Source organism: Pongo pygmaeus, chromosome 12 (assembly GCF_028885625.2).
Source record: "Pongo pygmaeus isolate AG05252 chromosome 12, NHGRI_mPonPyg2-v2.0_pri, whole genome shotgun sequence".
Classification (NCBI taxonomy): domain Eukaryota; kingdom Metazoa; phylum Chordata; class Mammalia; order Primates; family Hominidae; genus Pongo; species Pongo pygmaeus.
In genome coordinates this window covers 58,991,991-59,013,235 of record NC_072385.2, presented here as the reverse complement: position 1 = coordinate 59,013,235, position 21,245 = coordinate 58,991,991, and the positions used below count along the sequence as shown (strand labels likewise).

Genomic DNA, 21,245 nt, shown 5'->3' with positions numbered 1-21,245 from the left:
CTTGCTCTTTACTCTGGATTCCAGGTGCTGGAGTGATCTTGGATTTTTTTTTTTTTTTTTTTGAGACGAAGTTTCGCCCTTGTTGCCCAAGCTGGAGTGCAATGGCACAATCTCGGCTCTCCGCAACCTTCGCCTCCTAGGTTCAAGCTATTCTCCTGCCTGAGCCTCCCGAATAGCTGAGATTACAGGCATGCGCCACCACACCTGGCTGATTTTGTATTTTTAGTAGAGACGGGGTTTCTCCATGTTGGTCAGGCTGGTCTGGAACTCCCGAACTCAGATGATCCGCCTGCCTCAGCCTCCCAAAGTGCTGGGATTATAGGTGTGAGCCACCATGCCCTGTCTAATCTTGGATTTTTTTTTTTGGGGGGGGACAGAGTCTTGCTCTGTCACCCAGGCTGCAGTGCTGTGGCTTGATCGCGACTCACTGCAAGCTCCGCCTCCCAGGTTCATGCCATTCTCCTGCCTCAGCCTCCCGAGTAGCTGGGACTACAGGCGCCCGCCACCACGCATGGCTAATTTTTTGTATTTTTAGTGGAAACAGGGTTTCACCGTGTTAGCCAGGATGGTCTTGATCTCCTGACCTCATGATCCGCCTGCCCTGGCCTCCCAAAGTGCTGGGATTACAGGCATGAGCCACTGCGCCCAGCCCCTAATCTTGGATTCTTAAGCCCAGGCTCTTCGTAGCTTATTCTCCAGTATGCTTTCCTCCAAGCTTCCAGTTCTGGGCTTCTTTAATATGCAATTCCAAATGTCTGGATTTTCCAGCTAGAGATGGGGAGCTCTTAACTTTCTGGATCCTGGTCCCAGGCTCCTTAGGATTCAGGACTGGTTCCCAGGCAGGAAAAAAACGGCAGGTGCCAACGGGGTCGCTGGTGTTGCCTGAGGGCAAGCCAGGCCTGCTGATTTCCCACCCGGTAGCCCTCCGGGCTAGGTCCCCCTCCTCCTAGTGTGCTTTGCAGCTGAGCTGTCTGGGCTGGAGATGTTCCAGGCTGGAGCGGGGGCTGCAAGCTCTCCAGGCTATTGAGGCAGCTGCTGGGCAATTCCGTGGTCTGGACCTCCTGACAAGCACCTGGTAAGGCAGGAGTGGAAGGTAGGTGGCTGCTGGGGATATACTGAAGCCAGATTAATGGTGAGAATGGGGTTTGGGACACACAAAGCAGTGAGCGAAGGGGAGTGACTCACAGCAACAGGGGGGCCTCCTGTGGACTTGAGACTTGGGCAGCGGCTGCTGCAACAGACACAGCAGGGCCCCATCCAGCTGCTGGAAGATGCTGAGCATGAGCAGGGTCTGTCGGAGATCAGGGGACAGGCTCCACTGCTCCTCTTCCAGCAACTCCCTGACCACTCCAAAGTCTTGTCTGAGCTGCAGCGCTCCCTGCAGGCTGAAGGCAGAGGTACAGTATGGCCACTTGACCCTCCTGCCTTTCCCACTTATCCCCTTCCTTTTCCCAGTTCCATTCACCCCCTGCCACTTCCGCCTTTACTCCTGACCTGAACCGAATCCCATGGGTAAGAATGTGGTCAAGCCAGGCACCCACGATGGCTGTCAGTGCCTGACCAAGGGCAGGGGCCTGGGCTTGGGGTGGCAACCCTTGCAATCCTTGCAACACAGGCTCCAGTACGGTGCGGACCACTAAACCTGCATACTCACTAGGAGCACTGGGAAGTTCTGGAATAGAGAAGACAGAATATAAGGCTGTGAAGATCCATTGAACCCCTAAATGGAGCCTTGGGAGAAGAGGGTAGGATTTCAGGAGGGAAGGGCACAGAAGCTGAGGACAAGGATGGAGACAGTGGAGGGGAACCGGAATTTGGAAGGGCTGAGACACTATTACCCCCTTGGAACTCTGGAAGGAGAAGCTGGGATGAGGAGTTACCAGGACAGAGACGAAGCCGCCAGTACCGACCCCGTGGCATGTAGAGCTTGAAACCTTGCATGGCTTGTTTATGACATTCTTGAGAAAAGACACTTAGTGACTCTTCAGGCAGGAGCTGTAGGGATAGGGAGAAAGTAAAAGGGGCTTGTCAAATTATGACAATCCTCTATATCTAAGGAGCTCTATGTCCAACTTGACATCCATAAAACCCCAGAATTGTTGCATAGTTGTGTATGCCTGGCCATTTTTTGAGGAGCAATGCCATAGTTGTCATTGGGTTTTCCAAGAGGTCTGGACCCAAATTATGAACAATTGCCCTAGGATTACCTTGCTCTCCCCAGCTTGGTTCAAAAGATGGAAAATCCTTGAAGTTAATTTTGTTATCCAAGAGCTTTAAGGAAAAAGAAAGACATACCCTGCCCCCACCCCCGCAACACACACACACACACACACACACACACACACACACACACACACACACACACACACACACACACACACACACACACACACACACACACACACACACACACACACACACCCATATGCCAGAGAGAGGGATTGTATGATCTAGATTGAGGAAAGAAAGGGGAATTACAATGAACTTTTATTTTTGAGACAGAGTCTTGCTCTGTCACCCAGACTGGAGTGCAGTGGCATGATCTCGGCTCACTGCAACCTCTGCCTCCCGGGTTCAAGTGATTCTCCTGCCTCAGGCTCCCAAGTAGGTGGGACTACAGGAGTGCACCACCACACCCAGCTAATTTTTGTATTTTTAGTAAAGACAAGGTTTTGCCATGTTGGTCAGGCCAGTCTCAAACTCCTGATCTCAGGTGATCTGCCTGCCTCTGCCTGCCAAAGTGCTGGGATTACAGATGTGAGCCACTAAGCCACTACACCCAGCCTACAATGATCTTTTGGTTATCACCTACAAAAGGAAGACAAGAACTGTATGTAGACCGGAAGCAATGACTATTTGAACATTCTGAGACTCAAGAAGTTTTGGAATGTTCTTACATTGAAAGGCATTATTATTATATATTATTATTCTTCACAGCCCACTCCAGAGCAATATAACCCATAAAGCAAGAAAAGGCCTATATGCTGGTTTTGTTTCTTTGGTTTGATAGGTTGTTTTTGGAGGGAGAGAACACAGCAATAAAGCTGGTTTCTGCTCTACAGCCCATCTTGAGGGAGAGGAACCCCAGTAAATGTGGTTAATGGCAGCTGCTCTGTAAAGAAATGGTAGATGCCAGGGAGCCTGAAGACAGGATAGACCTGGGGGAGGCCAGACATGGAGTGGAGCCCATATGGCTCCTGGCACATCTGACAACCTGTCTAAATCCAAAATCTTCCTCTCTTCTCCAGTAAATGCAAGCCCCCTTCTCCTCCTTTATTTATGTCAAGGAAATTGCCCTTTTGTCAATGGACTTTTGTTAGGAGCCTCTCTACTCAACACTGAGGGAATACAAGGTGCAGAGTATGTGACAGTCTCTCCCCCACCCACCGGGATCTTACGGTCCAAACAGGGAGAAAACTCACAATGCCTCTTTTTTTTTGTTTGAGACCAAGTTTCGCTCTTATTGCCCAGGCTGGAGTGCAGTCGCGCAATCTCAGCTCACTGCAACCTCTGCCTCCCGGGTTCAACCGATTCTCATGCCTCAGCCTCTGAGCAGCTGGGATTACAGGCACCCGTCACCATGCCTGGCTAATTTTTGTATTTTTAGTAGAGATGGGGTTTCACCATGTTGTCCAGGCTGTTCACAAACTCCTGACCTCAAGTTATCCGCCCATCTCGGCCTCCCAAAATGCTGGAATTATGCCCTTCTGCTCTTACAATGTCACCCCATCACTCATGAGGTAAAGCCCAAATTCTTGGGGCTGGTGTTCGTGCCCTCCACAATTTGATGCCAAATTGCTCACTACTCTACCCCCACACCCAACCCCAGTGAACATACCCACAAAAGGAACCTCTGCTCTGGTAAGGCCACCTCTCTGCTACCCCCACAAGGATCTACAAACTGCCCGCTTCCAGTAACCCCAGCCACTCCTCTGAGGCTTCCCAGCCACCATCTCCAGCCATAGGCCATGTATGGAGCCTTCTGTAAACCACATGCCCACTATAGCCTTCCTTCCTCAGGGCTCTATGACCGTCACTGTGTGCAGTACTCATGATGAGCCTGCTCTGGGGCATGTTGAGTTTAAGTAGACAGCAGTAAACTGAGGTAGAAATGCCCAACAGGCAAATGCAGATGTTTAACTGGAACTCTGGGAGCCAGGCTGGGTGTGGTGGCTCATGCCTGTAATCCCAGAACTTTGGGAGGCCAAGGTGGTGGATTGCTTGAGCTCAAGAGTTCAAGAACAGGGCACATGTTCTCAGGATCTCCTGTGTCATGAGCCAAACTTTTAATTTAAATATAAACAGATATAATATAAATAAATATATATAAAAATAGATATAATATAAATAAAATATATGTATATACTTTTTTTTTTTGAGTCTCACTCTGTTGCCCAGGCTGAAGTGCAATGGCACGCTCTCGACTCACTGGAACCTCCGCCTCCCGGATTCAAGTGATTCTCCTGCCTCAGCCTCCCAAGTAGCTGGGATTACAGGCGTGCACCACAATGTCCAGCTAATTTTTGTATTTTTAGAAGAGACAGGGTTTCACCACGTTGGCCAGGCTGGTCTTGATCTCCTAACCTCAGATGATCCACCTGCCTCGGTTTCCCAAAGTGCTGGGATTACAGGTGTGAGCCACTGCACCTGGCCAAAAAATTTTTTTGTTTTTTGTTTTTTTCTGAGACAGAGTTGTTGTTCTTGTTGCCCAGGCTGGAGTGCAATGGCGCTATCTCGGCTCATTGCAACCTCCGCCTCCTGGGTTCAAGCGATTCTCCTGCCTCAGCCTCCCAAGTAGCTGGGATTACAGGTGCCTGCCACCACACCGGCTACTTTTTTGTATTTTTAGTAGAGACGGGGTTTCACCATGTTGGTCAGGCTGGTCTTGAACTCCTGACCTCAGGCGATCCACCCACCTCGGCCTCCCCAAAAATTTTTTTAAAAAGATTTTTAAAAAGGGTTCAAGACCAGCTTGGGCAACATGACAAAACCTTGTCTCTACAAAAAAAAATTTTTAAGTAGCTGGGCATTGGCCAGGTGTGGTGGCTCACACCTATAATCCCAGCACTTTGAGAGGCTGAGGTGGGTGGATCACCTGAGGTCAGGGGTTCCAGAGCAGCCTGGCCAACATGGTGAAACCCATCTCTACTAAAAATACAAAAACTAGCTGGGCGTGGTGGCAGGCGCCTGTAATCCCAGCCACTCAGGAGGCTGAGGCAGGAGAATCACTTGAACCTGAGAGGTGGAGGTTGCAGTGAGTGGAGATCACGCCACTGCACTCCAGCCTGGGTGACAGAGTGAGATGCCTTCTCAAAAAAAAAAAAAGTAGCTGGGCATTGTGGCTTCCACCCGTGGTTCCAGCTACTCAGGAGGCTGAGGTGGGAGGATTGCTTAAGCCCAGGAGGTGGAGGTTGCAGTGAGCCAAGATCACATAACTGCACTCCAGCCTGGGTGACAGTGAGACCCCGTCTTAGAAAAAAAAAAGAACTCTGGGAGCCAGAAAGACTGAACCCGGGAGTTCACAGCAGCAAGACATTGTGGGTAAGCAGGAATACTGAGAGAAAAGCAGAGAGTTAAGGATTGAACTCTACAGCCACGCCCCTATTCAGGGCAAAGAGGAGAAAACTGAGCAGGAAGACAAAAAACCAGACATCTTCCACATAGGAATAGATAAATGTGAAAAATGGGGAAGAAAAAATATAACGGCTTTATTCGTAACTATATAAGAAAATGTTAGGAGAAACAGGCAAACATGGATGAAGGTTAGTACTGTGAAATAGAAATCAGAGGTGGGTGAGGGCAAAGTGCTATTTTTTCATTAGTTTTATAAAATAATATTCTATTTCACTTTTTAAACTATAGACATGTGCTATTTTATTTTTTGAGACAGGGTCTCTCACTGTATTGCCTAGGCTGGCTGGAATGCAGTGGCTATCACAGCTTACTGCAGCCTCGACCTCCTGGGCTCAAAAGATCCTCTTGCCTCAGCCTCCCAAGTAGCTAGGACTACAGGTGCATGCCACCATGCTCAGCTAAATTTTTTAATTTTTGGAGAGACGGGGGTCTGTGTTGCCTAGGGTGGTCTCGCTATGTTGCCCCTGGTGGTCTTGAACTCCTGGCCTCAAGCAATCCTCTTGCCTTGGCCTCCCAAAACATTAATAAAAATACAAATTAAACTTTTAAGATAGGAGAAATGGGCCGATAACTGGTAAGTAAAGAGAAAGATGCAATCATTTATCCTGAATTTTCTCTCTAAAATATACCTAAGAGTAACCAAATCATTAATGAAGGCAAGTTTTTCTTCATAGGAGTAATCCAACTCATAAATGAAGTAGGAATGATGAGAATTGAAATGTTACCACTTTACAACCTCTAATGAAATAATGAATCGAGGCAATGATCCGCTGTTGCCATCACAAAACGAGAGTCTGGCATTACTGGGGAGAGGGTAGGGGATACACAGATGAAATTGACCATGAGTTGATCATTGTTAAATGCTTGGTGATAGACATATGGGAGTCCATTATACACCTCTCTCTACATTTGTACATGTTTGAAATTTTCCATAGTAAAATGTTAAAGGGGCCAGGCATGGTGGCGCATGCCTGTAATCCTAGCACTTTGGGAGACCAAGGTGGATGGATCACTTGAGCTCAAGGGTCCGAGACCAGATTGGGCAACATGGTGAAACCCTGTCTCTACTAAAAAAATACAAAAGTTAGCCAGGTGTGGTGGCACAAGCTTTTAGTCTCAGCTACTAGGGAGGCTGAGGTGGGAGGACTGTTTGAGCCCAGAAGGTAGACGCTGCAGTGAGCTGAGATTGTGCCACTGCACTCCAGCCTGGGTGACAAAGTGAGACCCTGTCTCAAAAAAAAAAAAAAAAAAAAGTTAGAACAAAAAATGAACAGAGCAAAAAAAGATACATTTAGCAGAGACCCCAAGGAGATTCCAAGTTACTGAGATGTTCTACTCTTCCCACCCCCGATACTTGGCACAGAACATAGGGTCTTACACTGCCACTGTTGAGGCCCCTGTTCTCACCTGGATCTGTGCAGTCAGCTTCTGGATCTCCAGGCCCAGTTGCTGCTCCACTTCCAGAGATAAGCTTTCCTCTGAGGCCAGGCTAGACAAAGCTTCTGCCTCATGCAACAGAGGCTTTGGGTGGAAACAGGGAGTGAGGGCTCAGCCTAGCTCAGGCTGCTCCCCTCCCTACTCCCCAGCCACTCACAGGTAAGTCCTTTTGGATCAGGAGCAGGAAGGAAGCTGGGTCCCATGCTGCCAAGTACTGCTGAGCTCTGCCCAGGAACCAGAGCAAGGTGGTCTGCAGGGTACAGAGACCTAGGGCGACAGGCGCAGGATCTGGGGATTTGAGCAGCACAGTGAGTATCTTAGGGGTCATGGAGTACCTTTGGGAAGAGGCAGACTTCAGAACAGAGTGAAGGAAAAGAGATATCCTCAACTGCTACCCAGGCAGCCCCTCGTCTCCCCTGCAGGCTGGGTCTCCTCAGACCCAGCCCCTCGTCTCACCTGCAGGCTGGCAGAAAATCAGTCGTAACCTGGGCTCTCGAAGGGCATCCAAGAGAGGAGGAAAGAGCTGCTGCAAAAGTTCAGCAGTGCCAGAGGATGTGGGAAGGATGCTCTGACCCCCAAGAGCTGATCCCAAGGCCTGGCAGAAACCTGAGGATGAGAGAGTATAGTGTGGTGGGGAAGCGGTAACCTGGGACTTATGTCACCCCCAGTGCCCCTTCCTTCTCACCTTGGTCCCAGCTCCAGATAAGCGACTGATGAAGTAGTCTGTGACACAAAGATGCCAGCTCCTTCTCACACTCCTGAGGCAGGGATGCTAGTGGGAGAAATGACTCTGGGGCCCGAAAACAAGGTCTCACTTTCCACAACCCCTGCCCACTCAATGATGAGGCAAGAAGGCATGCTTCCTCCAAGACTCAGGACTGGGGTGGAAAGCAAGACTTTCCCTTGAAAGCTCAGAAGCTATAGTCTGAACCCAGGGGTGTTCATTCTAAAGGGCCTGCTTTTGCCTTCAGGATGGCAGGTGAGTGAGTTGGCCAGGGGGAAGGAAGAGACCCCAGCCTTCCCAAACCTCCACCCAAGCCCATCACTCACCCTGACCCAGTGCCTGACTCAGCTGTTGCGCTGTTGCCCTGGGGTCCCTCCAGGGTCCCAGATTTAGGTCCAGACTCTGAGCACAGGCTGCCCACAGGAGGGTCCAGTATTGGCTCCACAAGGCTCCAGCCTCTTCAAGCCCTAGTCCACAGCTGGCTGAACCCGCCACGCCCCCCACCAGGCCCAGCAGCCCTGGTAGCAGATCCCGCTCCTCTTGGCACCGCCTGCGGAGCTGGTCCCTCAATGCCGATCCTTGCAGCGCCTCGTCCAGCCGACTTGCCACCTGGCAACCCCGCTCCCCCGTCAAGAGGCGGAGCACACGGGACGTGGGGAAAGGACGTGCAGCCCCTGGGACGTGGCTCAAGGCTTTTCTCTGTAGCGTGTGGTAGGCGGGAAGTGCAAGGAGCAGCTTGGCGAGTTGGGACGACAGGCCTGGGCTGGCGGGCTCCTGGCCGAGAGCGCGAAGCTGCATCTCGATGACAGCCTCCAGGCACTGGGCGGCTAGTCCGATAGGGCGCGCTAGCAGCAGCGGCTCGAGAGTCTCCCCAAGGCCGATTCGCAGGACTGCCCCTTGGGAAGGGTGCAGCTGCAGGTCGCGGCACCACTGGGGCAAGGGGCTAGGGCCGCCGGATGGCGAGCCAGGACTCAGGGTCCTCATGAGGCGCACAGCCTCCTGTAGGTGGTAGGCGCAGTCTCGGGCCTGGAGGAGCTGCTCCCGCTCGCGATGCAGCCGCAGCAACACCGCCCGGAGACGCTGCAGCGCGGGAGGGATCGGGCCGCCACCTGCGGGCCCCCGCCTCCAGGCCGCAGCATCAGCCTCGTAGTCCTCGCTCACACCCGCCGGCGTCGGCCACCACGGCGTCCCTCCAGAAATTCCGCTCGGCCAGCCGTGAACCTCCCAGCGAAGACCGCCCGTTCGCCTTCTCTCCCACTGCTCCTCCCCAGTGCCCCCGGGTTGCGCCCTCAGGAGAGGCACGATAACTAGTGGAGGCAGGCTACCAGAGCGAGACGCCTGGGCCATGGGGCGGCGGGTCCGGAACGAACCTAGCGATTCCCACTTCCCTGCACTGACCAACGCCCGCCGCAGCTCGGACTTCGCCCCATCGCAAGAGCCGTTTTCTCCAGTCCGGGAGTCGCGGGGACCTTCATGAACTTTCTCGTGCTCCGTAATGGGAGGCTTCTGCCCCTAACAAACATGGCCGCCTACTCTGTCCCACCCCGCCCTTTGGCTGGTATCAAATACTAGACTACCTTCCATTTCCGGGTCACTGTAGATGTGATGGCGCCGATTCCGAAGACTGTGGGGCGGATCAAGCTAGGTGAGCGGTATGACAAGATCAGTGGGGTCTAGGAGGGCAGAGGCAGCCCCTCTTGGGTCCACCTGTGGTCTGAACGTTTCGAGTAGGATTTTATGCAGAGGGCGGAGAGTCGAGGGTGGAGTGGGGAGGACTCTAGCCCATCTATCCCCAGCCCGCTGACGAGGCTCCGCCTTCCTTTCCTGTAGACTGCCCTCTACGGCCCAGCTGCCCACTGGAGGTCGCTGCTGTACCCAAACTTTGCAAGGAATTCGGTCCAGAGGATTACGGCGAAGAGGTAAAAGCGACCCCCAGTTTCCCCCAGTCCTGCTCATTTTGGTCACGTCTCTTTCAAGTCAGCTGTGCAGAAACCCGCGACGGATGGGCGCCAGACGGGGCTCTGGAGGCTTTGGGGAGTTGTAGTCTCCGGCCATGCCCTTGAGGATGCCTAAGGGCAAGTGAGGAGCAGGGGACCAGGAGGATGATCCTCCTGTAACAGATGCTCGAAGTGGGTAGAATTGAGCAGACAAGGGTCTCTGAGTTCCTTGGGAAAAGATGGAGGCCGGGCGTGGTGGCTTGTGCCTGTAATCTCAACACTGGGAGGCTGAGACGGAAGGATTGCTTGAACGCAGGAGTTAAAGACCAGCCTGGACAACATAGTGAGACCCCCATCTCTACAAAAATGTTTTTTAAAAATTTAGCCCGCGTGGTGGGTGGGGGATCTCCTGAGCGCGGGAGGTCGAGGTTGCAGTGAACCATGATCGTGCCACTGCACTCCAGCCTGGAGAACGGTGAGACTCTGTCTAAAAAAAAAACCCGGGCCCAGTGGCTCACACCTCTAATCCCAGCACTTTGGGAGGCCTGGGTGGGGGGGGGGGGGCGCGGATCACTTGAGGTCGGGAGTTCGAGACCAGCCTGGCCAACATGGTAAAACCCCATCTCTACCAAAAATACGAAAAACTAGCTGGGCGTGGTGGTGTGCGCCTGTAATCCCAGCCACTGGGGTTACTGAGGCAGGAGAATCGCTTGAACCCGGGAGGCAGAGGTTGCAGTGAGCCAAGATCACACCACTGCACTCCAGGCTGGGCAACAGAGGGAGACTCCATTTCAAAAAAAAAGAAAAAATATCTTTTTATAGATGGAGGGGACAGTGTGAGCAAAGACAGTAAAACAAGGAAAAGTTGAGAGAACTTTACCAAAGTGAGACCAGAGTAGAGAATTTGGTTGGAACAGTAAAAGATGGGGTGGGAGAGAAGGCAGCAGATGGCTTGAAAGGCTTTGACTTAGCACAGGGGTTTGGATGTTCTCAAGCAGGCAACAGAGTTTTTGTTTTGTTTTGTTTTTTTTGAGACAGAGTCTCACTCTGTCGCCCAGGCTGGAGTGCAGTGGTGTGATCTTGGCTCACTGCAACCTCCGCCTCTCTGGTTCAAGCAATTCTTCTGCCTCAGCCTTCTGAGTAGCTGGGACTACAGGCACATGCCACCAGTCCCAGCTAATTTTTGTATTTTTAGTAGAGACCGGGTTTCACCATGTTGGCCAGCATGATCTCGATCTCTTGGCCTCGTGATCCACCCGCCTTGGCCTCCCAAAGTGCTGGGATTGCAGGCGTGAGCCACCACACCCGGTAGACAGCAGGGTTTTTGAGGGAGGGACAGGATCAGATTTGGAAGCATTGAGGCGCTATACTCCCTAGAATCTCAAACTCAAACCCAAAAGTTAATTTAATTAACTTTTGTTAAATTAATTTATTATGTTTGCAAATTGGTTGCTTTTCTTCTAATCCCAATTTTGGTTAATAACACAAACTTTCATCTAGTTGTTTAATCTAGAAATCTGATAATCATTTTATATCCCTTTCTTTTACCTCAAACATTTAGTTAGTCACTAAAATTTACTTTTTTTTTTTTTTTTTTTTGAGACAGAGTCTCACACTGTCGCCCAGGCTGGAGTGCAGTGGCGCCATCTCCACTCACTGCAACCTCTGCCTCCCGGATTCAGGCAATTCTCCTGCCGCAGCCTACTGAGTAGCTAAGATGGCAGACACCCACCACCATGCCCAGCTAATTTTTGTATTTTTAGTAGAGAGGGGTTTCACCATATTGGCCAGGCTGGTCTCAAACTCCTGACCTTGTGATCCACCCATCTCGGCCTCCCAAAGTGCTGGGGTTACAGGCATGAGCCGCCGTGCCAGCCACTAAAATCTACTTCTTAATGTCTCTTGACAGAAGCCCCTCATTTCCGTTCCTGGTCTTGCTGCCATTCCCTTATATCAAGACTCCTTGTATGTGGTCTGAACTAAACATTACATCCATAGCCTCATCTTCCCCTGAGCAGTATTTCTTTTTTTTTTTTTTTTTTTTGAGAGGAGTTTTGCTCCCGTTGCCCAGGCTGGAGTGCAATGGTGTGATCTTGGCTCACCACAACCTCCGCTTCCCGGGTTCAAGCGATTCTCCTGCCTCAGCCTCCCGAGTAGCTGGGACTACAGGCGCCCGCCACCAAGCCTGGCTAATTTTTTGTATTTTTAGTAGAGACAGGGTTTCACCATGTTAGCCAGGCTGGTCTCAATCTCCTGACCTTGTGATCTGCCCACCTCAGCCTCCCAAAGTGCTGGGATTACAGGCATGAGCCACCGCGCCCGGCCCAATTTTGTATTTTTGTACAGACTGCGTTTCTCCATGTTGGTCATGCTGATCTCAGACTCCAGACCTTAGGTGATCCACCCTCCTTGACTTCCCAAAGTGCTGGGATTACAGGCTTGAGCCACCACGCCTGGCTGTCTCAGCACTATTTCATTTGATTATTTCATTCCCCAGATCAAGTCCACTGCTATCACTGACAAGATAAAGTCCACACTCACGGCCAGGCGCGGTGGCTCACACCTGTAATCCTGGCACTTTGGGAGGTTGATGCAGGCGGATCATGAGGTCAGGAGATGGAGACCATCCTGGCCAACATGGTGAAACACCGTCTCTACTAAAATACAAAAAATTAGCTGGGCATGGTTGTGGGTGCCTATAGTCCCAGCTACTTGGGAGGCTAAGGCAAGGGAATCCCCTGAACCCAGGAAATGGAGGTTGCAGTGAGCTGAGATTGTGCCATTGCACTCCAGCCTGGCGACAGGGTTAGACTCCATCTCAAAAAAAAAAAAAAAAAAGTTCACACTCACTGTGTCACACATGTTTCTTCACACACAGTTCCTGGCTCTGTCTCTATTGGAATAGCCTCCTCACCAATCTCTGTTTACTCAGCACACACGCAATACCACCTATGTACTAGATACTGTTGTAGGTACTGGGAGACAGCAGTAAATCAAACAGACCAAAATCTTTCTATTCAACAAATTAGGAGCATCTAATGAGGGCAACCAGTGACCAAATAAATAAACAACATAGTATGTCAAATAGGAGAAGTACAAAGAAAAAGCAAGAAGGAGGATAGGGAGTGCTGAGTGGAGTTGGGAAGTTTCTCCTTCTAAAAGGAGTGGTCAGGCCAAGTGTGGTGGCTCACGCCTGTAATCCCAGCACTTTGGGAGGCTGAGGCACGCGGATTACCTGAGGTCAGGAGTTCGAGACCAGCCTGACCAACTTGAAGAAACCCCATTTCTACTAAAAAATACAAAATTAGCTGGGCATGGTGGCGCATGCCTGTAATTCCAGCTACTCCAGAGGCCGAGGCAGGAGAATCACTTGAACCCTGGAGGCGGAGGTTGCGGTGAGCTGAGTTCATGCCATTGCACTCCAGCCTGGGCAACAAGGGCGAAACTCCACCTCAAAAAAAAAAAAAAAAAAAAAAAAAAGGAGTGTTCAGAGAAGGCCTCTCTGAGAAAGTGACATTTACATAGAGATCTAAAAAGGACGAAAGAGTGAGCTGTTCACTGGGGAAAGAGCATTCTAGGCAAAGTAAAGTGCAAAGCCCTAAGATGGGAGCAAAGTTGGTATGTTGTGGGAATTTCCAAGGACTCTACTGTGGCTGGAGGAGGGTAACAAGACAGGAGAAGATTCACAATGATATTGGGGGACCAGATCATATGTGGTGGCCATGTAGTGAATTCAGAGAGCAGCACAGAGTGTGGTTTGGGGACAGGTAGTACAAGGTCAAGGAAGTACCTGTTTGTTTTTTTGAGACATAGTCTCACTTTGTTGCCCAGGCTGGAGTGCAGTGGCGCGATCTCGGCTCACCACAACCTCCGCTTCCCAGTTTCAAGCAATTCTCCTACCTCAGCCTCCCAAGTAGCTGGGATTACAGATGCGTGCCACCATGCCTGGCTAATTTTTGTATTTTCAGTAGAGATGGGTTTCACCATGTTGGTCAGGCTGGTCTCGAACTCCTGACCTCAAGTGATCCACTCGCCTCAGCCTCCCAAATTGCTGGGATTACAGGCGTGAGCCACTGCACCTGGCTTTTTATTTTTTTAAATTTATTTTTATTTTTTATTTTTAATGATGACTACACTGGTTTGAGGAGGAAGAGAGAGGAAATACAGTATATATTTGACTGGCACATCCTGAGGAGGCTGCCTATCATGGGGCAGAGAGCATGCTTTATTTATTTATTATTAATTAATTAATTTATTTATTTTTATGAGACAGAGTCTCTCTCTGTCACCCAGGCTGGTGTGCGTGGTGTGATCTTGGCTACTGCAACATCTGCCTCCCAAGTTCAAGCAATTCTCGTGCCTCAGCCTCCTGAGTAGCTGGGACTACAGGCGTGTGCCATCATGCCCAGCTAATTTTTGTATCTTTAGTATAGATGGGGTTTCGCCATGTTGGCCAGGCTGGTCTAAAACTCTTGGCCTCAAGTGACCCACCTGTCCCAGCCTCCCAAAGTGCTGGGATTACAGGCGTGAGCCACCATGCCCAGCCATATTTATTTATCGAGACAGGGTCTCCCTCTGTTACCCAGGCTTCAGTGCAGTGGCATGATCATAGTTCACTGCAGCCTTGAACTCCTGGGCTCAAACAGTCCTTCAACTTCAGCCTCCCAAGTAGCTGGGACTATAGGCGTCCGCCACCACACCTGGCTAATAATTTATGCTTATGTTGCAGTTAGGAAGGTGAAACAAACCCACCAGGAAATTGAATTTTAAGTATAAGACTGATGAAGGTGCCTAGCAGTATTGGAGATGCTGTTAAGCCAGGACTATCTTCTGAGGGAAGCCTTGGATCTAAAATTGTTTAGAAAATTGAATATACCTCAATCATCTGAATTCCTGCCTACAGATTTTTTTTAGCACACTGGAGTTTCTAAGTTTGTGGCTTCTAACTCAATAAGTCCAAAAGATCATTGGGTTCTAAGCTTCTCAGTCAGTCCTGCTCTGTTTAGGCCTGATTAGGCAAATAGGAATGTGATCATTCCTGTCTTTGAAGGTTATACTCCCTGAGGAAATGACTCCCATCAGAACCACAGAATGTGTGGGCCAGGCCTTAAAGAGTCTTGCCTTATTTTGTGAATGAGGGAGAGGTCCAAAGAAGTTAAATGACTTCTCCAGAATCAAACAGGCAGGTAGTGGCAGAATGAAAACTTGGACAAGCTGGACATAATGGTGCACACCTGAAGTCCCATCTACTCAGGAGGCTCGGGCAGGAGGATCGCTTGAGCCTAGGTGTTTGGGTCTAGCTTGGGCAACACAGCAAGACCCTGTCTCAGAAACAAACAAAAAATAGTCAGCCGGGCACAGTGGCTCACGCCTGCAATCCCAGCACTTTGGGAGCCTGAGGCGGGTGGATCACTTGAGGTCAAGAGTTCAAGACAACCTGGCCAACATGGTGAAACCCCCTCTCTACTAAAAATACAAATGGCATTGTGGCGCATGCCTGTAATCCCAGCTACTTGGGAGGGTGAGGAGAATTGCTTGAACACGGGAGGCAGAGGTTGCAGTGAGTTGAGATCATGCCACTGCACTCCAGACTGGGTGACAGAGCAAGAATCCACCTCAAAAGAAAAAATAACCTCAGATGCAAGTGGCTCCACTCCAGCACAATGCCCTTTGCAATTCCATGCTGCCTGGCCAATGAGGAGAGCAATAGAAAGCAATCAATAACAAGTTTCTAAATTGTGTAACACAGATATGTGGGTGCAGGTTAGTTGGAGGAGGCAGAGATAATTGGAGATGAAAGGGTCTGGGAAGACTTTGAAGGGAGATAGAATTTGAAGTGGACCTTGAAGGTGAGGCAAGATGTGAGAAAGAAGCTCAGAGTTAGGAGGGATTGGAGAGCAGCTGGGGGAAGGCCCCAAGGCTGGAGGGAGCCTGGTGGTGGGAGGGAGGACAGCAGTGAAGCAGGCAAGGATTAAAAGGAGGGCTGGAAAGGTCAGCCTGGGAGCCTTTTGGAAGGCTCTGAATCGTAGGCTAAGGAATTAGGTTCAACTCTGCCTATGGCCTTGGCAGTGGGGAATTATTGGATGTCGCTGAGTAGGGAAGTAATTTCTTAGAGCTTAGTTTTGTGGAGAAACAGATGAGGTGCAGAGGAGCGGCCAGCCAGGAGCTGCTGTACTTGTTTAGGTGTGAGCTAGCCTCAGGGTGGGTTATGTGGGGCTGTTCATACTGCAGATAGGACAGGGGGCCTAGCTGGAAGAGCAGGTGGGAGGGCTTCATTCCAGGGGCCTCAGTGTGGCTAACTCAGGTTGAGGAGAGAAGATCCTGGATGGTAGGGAAGGCCAGGCTGAATACCATACTCAACCCTTGGGAAGGCAGGAAAGCAGCAAGAGGAGGTGATTCACTACAACAGCTGGGGGCAGCAGATTTTGTGGTGCTGAGGAGGGAGAGGTCAGAGCCAGTGAGAGTCTCTGGGCTGGATGGCTGGTTGGTGGCTGCCATGGTGGAGAGATCAAGCCAGCGAAGCCGTTGCTGTCTCCAGGAACTGCCCCCAACACCAGCCTCCCCTCCCCTCCCCCTCCCCTCCCAGGACATAGTGGATTTTCTTCGACGGCTTGTGGAGAGTGATCCCCAGGGCCTGCACCGGATCCATGTGGATGGGAGCAGCGGGCGGCTGCAGCTGTGGCACCATGGTGGGGAGTGCAGGGGCTGGGCCCAGGGATCGAGGCTGGTACCCTGGGAGGGCTGACCCTCAGATGCACCCCTCTCTCATGTTCTTTCTTTCCTGTCTCTTTCTCCCTCCTGACAGATTACCTCCTGGGCCACTTGGATGATGAAGGGAAATCAATTGGACAGAGTGACAGGGGCAAGGGGGCTGAGGGACTGGGCACCTACTGTGGTCTCCGCAAGTCCTTCCTATATCCTCCCCAGGAGTCTGAGCCCTGCCCTCAAAGCCCCTCTGCCTCTGCCACCTTCCCCAGTGTCTCAGACAGCCTGCTTCAGGTGGCCATGCCCCAGAAGCTCCTGGTGACAGAAGAGGTGAGATTCTCAGGAGAGGGCTTTGCCGTCCCCCAGGGTTCTTTCAATCCCCGTATCCCCATCCCTATATTCTCCCCTAATTGGTACCTTTCAAGATCCTTCTGTACTGCCTGCCCCCTTTCATGTTTGCTCTCCATTTCCCTGTTTCTCCCTTTTTCTGTCACCTGCCCTTCGTCCTTCAGGAAGCCAACCGCCTGGCTGAGGAGCTGGTGGCTGAGGAGGAGCGCATGAAACAGAAAGCAGAGAAGAAGCGACTCAAGAAGAAGGTGGCTAGAGCATGGCTGGAGGGTGCAGGGGAGCCAAAGGGATTTGGGAGAGGGAAAGAGGAAGCTTTGTGGGAACAGGAGAGAGCTCAAGATGGCCTGCAGTGGACTCTCTTGCCAGGAGGACACAAGGGGCCCAGGGACTGGGGGGTCTCTCACAGGCCATCTGGTGCAGTGGTCCCGGAATCCTACTGTGCTGCCTAGGTAGGAATCTGCCTCCTTACATGAGGCCTCTTGCTGGTGCCTCTCTTGTCTGCTTTTTCACCTGCAAAATGAGGATAATAATGATGCCTGTCTCACAGAGCTGCAAAGATGGAATGAGAAATCTTAGCCCAGCACATGACATACAGTAAGTGTTCAAAATACATCATTGTTACCATTACTATTGCAGCGTCAAAAGGAACGAAAGCGACAGGAGCGTTTGGAGCAGTACTGTGGAGAGCCCAAGGTGAGTATCTAGGGCAGGTACTAAGAGCACCAAGTGCCAGGAAGGTGAGGGCCAAGAAAGCAGGCAGCTCAAGGTGATCCCAACTCTGTACCTGTCCATCTTTCTTCCAGGCCAGCACTACCTCAGATGGAGATGAGAGCCCCCTATCCAGCCCTGGAAACCCAGTTCAGGGGCAGTGTGGTGAAGAAGAGGTGAGAGCCCCTTTTTTCCCTTCTTGGTCTCTGCTCATTTTCCTCCTCCTCCTCCAGAATGTACTTTATCTCCACCCCCTCCCTAACTTTCCATTTTGTTCACAGGACTCACTGGATCTATCTAGCACTTTCGTGTCTCTGGCTTTGCGCAAGGTTGGGGATTGGCCCCTCAGTGCCCGCAGAGAGAAGGGACTGAACCGGGAGCCCCAAGGCAGGGGCCTGGCCCTCCAGAAGATAGGTCAAGAGGAAGAGAGCCCTCCAAGAGAGGAGAGGCCCCAGCAGAGTCCAAAGGCACAGGTGAGGTGGCTGAAGAACCTTTTTCAGCTGGAACCGTGGAAGGGGCACAAGGAGCTGCTGGGGAGGCACAGGGTCTAAGGATTGACACAGGGTCCAGTGGGAGTTCTCTGGCTCTAGGGTCAAGAGACCTGCAGTCAGGCCCCATCACTGTCACCATGACCCCGGGTGGTTTCCTCTCTAGGAAGATAGGGCTGATACCATCTTGTAGGGCTGTCATGAGGATTACATGAGTTGGGTAATGCTAATTGCAGTGTTACCTGTCTAAACAAAGGAGAAGGATTTGGGGAGGCTGAGACCCCAAGTCCTGCTTGACTTTGCACCCTATCCCCAGGCATCTCCGGGACTGCTGGCAGCTGCCTTACAACAGAGCCAGGAACTGGCAAGTGAGATCCTTTCTCTCTCCCTCCTCACCCCACCCTCCCTGGGGTAGCCCCATCTGAACCTTCTCACCCTCTTTCCTTTCCAGAGTTGGGTACCAGCTTTGCTCAAAATGGTTTCTACCATGAGGCCGTGGTCCTCTTCACCCAGGCCTTGAAGCTCAACCCCCAGGACCACCGGTAGGTGGGGGCTTGGCCAGGGCAGGGCAGAGTGTTGAGGACTCAGACCTTTGGCCACCTTCTGTCTTTATCAGGTTATTTGGAAATCGTTCCTTCTGCCATGAGCGGTTGGGTCAGCCAGCGTGGGCCCTGGCTGATGCCCAGGTGGCCCTTACCTTACGGCCTGGCTGGCCTCGGGGCCTCTTCCGCCTGGGCAAGGCCTTGATGGGACTACAGGTAATAGGTCTGGGGCTGGAAACAGGAGAGATTTGAGTGGGATGGAGTAGGGAGAGGGTCTATGTTGACTTTCTAGATAAGCTTCTAGGACCAAAGTGTCACAATGGTTGTGGTACTAGGAGCAGGGGCCAGTTTTAGAAATGGTACTTTTAAGCTCCTTGACACCTAATCTTTTCTTTCTGATCCCTCTGGGACCAAAGCGCTTCAGAGAAGCAGCTGCTGTGTTTCAGGAAACTCTGAGAGATGGGTCCCAGCCTGACGCAGCCCGAGAGCTCCGCTCTTGCCTTCTCCAACTCACACTGGTAAGGGGGCCAGGCACACTGTCATGCTGAGGCAGGTATCAGGGAGAATTGGCTGGGACTGCAATACCAAACCTCAGGTGGCTAAGGAGGGGGCGGGGAAGGATGGGTGGAATGAGAGGCATGGGCTGTCCTGCTTAAAAGAAGGATCTGGTGCCCTTCTCTCTCCCTTCTCAGCAGGGTCAGCGAGGAGGAATCTGTGCACCACCTCTGTCACCTGGGGCCCTCCAGCCACTTCCCCATGCTGAGCTGGCACCCTCAGGCCTACCTTCCCTCAGGTGCCCTCGAAGCACTGCTCGGAGGTCCCCTGGCCTGTCTCCACTCTTGCATTATCCTTCATGTCACCGAAGCCACCCCAACCAGCCCCTCTCCCAGACTCAGAGTAGAAGGCCCCATCCTCTCCAGCCCCAGGACCCTTCAAAGCGCTGGGACATCCTGGGACTTGGGCTCCAGCATCTACCTCAGGCCAGATGAGGGGGCACCGGTCCCTCATAGGGCAGGGCCATGTATATATCCCATGGTGGGGGACATAGCGTGGTGACAGTTCACTGCATATTTTGAGACCTTATTCTCTAGATCCATAGTTAATGATGCCCCTGGCAGTCATTCCTCTTGCCATGGGGAAGCTTCTGATGAGAGAAAGGAGCCCCACATCCACTGAAACATCCTTTGGTTCTCAAGCTTCTTCTGGAGGCAGTAAGGAAAAATAAAACCCACCAAGGCTCAAGAAGGGAACTATAGAAAAGTTCAGGTTTCTAGGCCATAGCAGAGACAGTGAGAAAGCATCTGGGCCTTGCTCTTCCTCTTGGTCCGGGGGACCTCATTCACCAACTAGAGCTTGGTATACAGGAACGGGGTCACAGTGCTGAGGGGGGTTGAGTCCCACCTTTCAGTTTGATGGATGCTCACCTCTTCTCAGCCCCAGCTCATGCCCTGTTTTTCTAGCCATAGCCCCCAGATTACTCACAGCTCCTCATGCCATTTTCTGTCCAGATTGCTGTGTGTGACTCTGACCTCTCTTGTCCAGTGGTCTGGTGCTCACCTCCTCTCACTGCTAGAATATTCACCAAGGGTTTGCATTTGGGAAGTCCCTTACCAGCTCCTGCTTAGAGCTGGTAGGGCCATACATGTCCACACTCCCAACTGGTGGCTCTCCCGCTAAATGGGGCCTCAGCAGGTGCCCAGGCTGCTACAACCTTGGCCTCTCTGTTTCTCCACCCCAGCATTGGGCATTGTAATTAGCCTTTCCCCATGTTAATTTATTCAGTTTTTTCAAGGGTCAACTGAATTCACCACTTTCTGGGTAAGAATCATGATCTCCTTTTAATTTCACCTCTAAGATCCTGGCAGCTTCCCCTAGCTGGTTCCTCTGTAGTCCTGCTGAGACTGTCAGCTCATTTAAATGTGGGTCTGCAGGAGGCTTTAGGTCTCCCCCAACCCCCTTGCCTTTCACAGAGGAACCATTCATCAGGATAAATGATTATTGCTGCCCTGTGGGTCTTGCTCAATACTGTTCATACCTGGAGAGAGGAGGTATTGAAACATCTCCTTTATGTGTGACTTTCCTAAATTTTTAAAAATTGTTTATGGTTTAGGCCCATTAAATACTGTGTAGCAGGATGAAGTCTACCATTACCAGCTGGGTCACCTTGGATGGGTCTGTCAACATCTAAGCCTCAGTTCCCTCACCTGTAAAAATGAGGGTAGTCCCTACCTCATAAGGGATATTGTGAGGATGGAAAGCAAAAGTGTGAGAAAATACCTCCCAAGTGCCTGGTACATAGTGGGTGCTAAATAAACCAATTTTTGTCTGCAACTGTCCTACATAGTCATGCTTCCCACAATAGGAAGAGAGGAGTGTGGGTGAATTGGTGCTGAAATTCACAAAATCCAGAGTCTGGGACTGGATTCTCGAAGTGTGCTTTCTAGGCTAGCAGCATCAGCATCATCCAGGAACTTACTAGAAATGCAATTTCTCAGGCTGAGCACGGTGGCTCACGCGTGTAATCTCAGCACTTTGGGAGGCCAAGATGGGTGGATCACCTGAGGTCAGGAGTTTGAGACCAGCCTGACCAACATGGAGAAACGCCTCCTCTACTAAAAATACAAAATTAGCCAGGCGTCGTGTCACATGCCTGTAATCCCAGCTACTCAGGAGGCTGAGGCAGGAGAATCGCGTGAACCTGGGAGGCAGAGGTTGCGGTGAG

The 21,245-nt window shown here is 51.3% G+C and overlaps 2 protein-coding genes across 12 annotated transcripts; one reads left to right on the top strand and one right to left on the bottom strand.

The window, feature by feature from the left end:
- Positions 1-212: 212 nt before the first annotated feature.
- CCDC142 (coiled-coil domain containing 142) lies at positions 213-9,348 on the bottom strand. 9 transcript variants are annotated; one of them, XM_054475264.2, is made up of 9 exons: positions 8,122-9,348; positions 7,757-7,843; positions 7,528-7,677; positions 7,229-7,359; positions 7,042-7,155; positions 1,881-1,995; positions 1,495-1,672; positions 1,186-1,385; positions 213-1,072 (listed from the first exon to the last, which is right to left on the bottom strand). In XM_054475264.2, exons 1-9 carry the CDS (start codon positions 9,140-9,142, stop codon positions 816-818), a joined length of 2,253 nt encoding a protein of 750 aa, XP_054331239.1. In that variant the 5' UTR covers positions 9,143-9,348; the 3' UTR covers positions 213-815. The 9 variants fall into 9 exon arrangements, with proteins under 9 accessions (XP_054331239.1, XP_054331240.1, XP_063505398.1 ...); XM_054475265.2 differs by having other exon boundaries at positions 7,229-7,338; positions 8,122-9,270; XM_063649328.1 differs by having other exon boundaries at positions 1,839-1,995; positions 8,122-9,142.
- Positions 9,309-20,854, top strand: TTC31 (tetratricopeptide repeat domain 31). Of its 3 annotated transcripts, none has more exons than XM_054475268.2 (13): positions 9,309-9,440; positions 9,626-9,714; positions 16,319-16,421; positions 16,538-16,767; positions 16,950-17,033; positions 17,422-17,478; positions 17,589-17,669; positions 17,775-17,966; positions 18,298-18,349; positions 18,433-18,523; positions 18,598-18,739; positions 18,940-19,041; positions 19,216-20,854. In XM_054475268.2, exons 1-13 carry the CDS (start codon positions 9,401-9,403, stop codon positions 19,510-19,512), a joined length of 1,560 nt encoding a protein of 519 aa, XP_054331243.1. In that variant the 5' UTR covers positions 9,309-9,400; the 3' UTR covers positions 19,513-20,854. The 3 variants fall into 3 exon arrangements, with proteins under 3 accessions (XP_054331243.1, XP_054331247.1, XP_054331245.1); XM_054475272.2 differs by having other exon boundaries at positions 18,940-18,980; positions 19,214-19,286; XM_054475270.2 differs by lacking the exon at positions 16,319-16,421 and having other exon boundaries at positions 9,315-9,440.
- Positions 20,855-21,245: the final 391 nt, after the last annotated feature.

Excerpts from the sequence above, each read along its gene's own strand:
- CCDC142 (XM_063649328.1), bottom strand. The coding sequence starts at position 9,142 with ATGGCCCAGGCGTCTCGCTCTGGTAGCCTGCCTCCACTAGTTATCGTG. Across the intron at positions 7,678-7,756 it reads TATCTGGAGCTGGGACCAAG|GTTTCTGCCAGGCCTTGGGA; the intron begins GTGAGAAGGAAG and ends TCTCATCCTCAG. Across the intron at positions 1,073-1,185 it reads CAGGAGGCCCCCCTGTTGCT|GTGCTTGTCAGGAGGTCCAG; the intron begins GTGAGTCACTCC and ends CTGCCTTACCAG.
- TTC31 (XM_054475268.2), top strand. The coding sequence starts at position 9,401 with ATGGCGCCGATTCCGAAGACTGTGGGGCGGATCAAGCTAG. Across the intron at positions 16,422-16,537 it reads GCTGCAGCTGTGGCACCATG|ATTACCTCCTGGGCCACTTG; the intron begins GTGGGGAGTGCA and ends CCCTCCTGACAG. Across the intron at positions 17,967-18,297 it reads AGCAGAGTCCAAAGGCACAG|GCATCTCCGGGACTGCTGGC; the intron begins GTGAGGTGGCTG and ends CCCTATCCCCAG.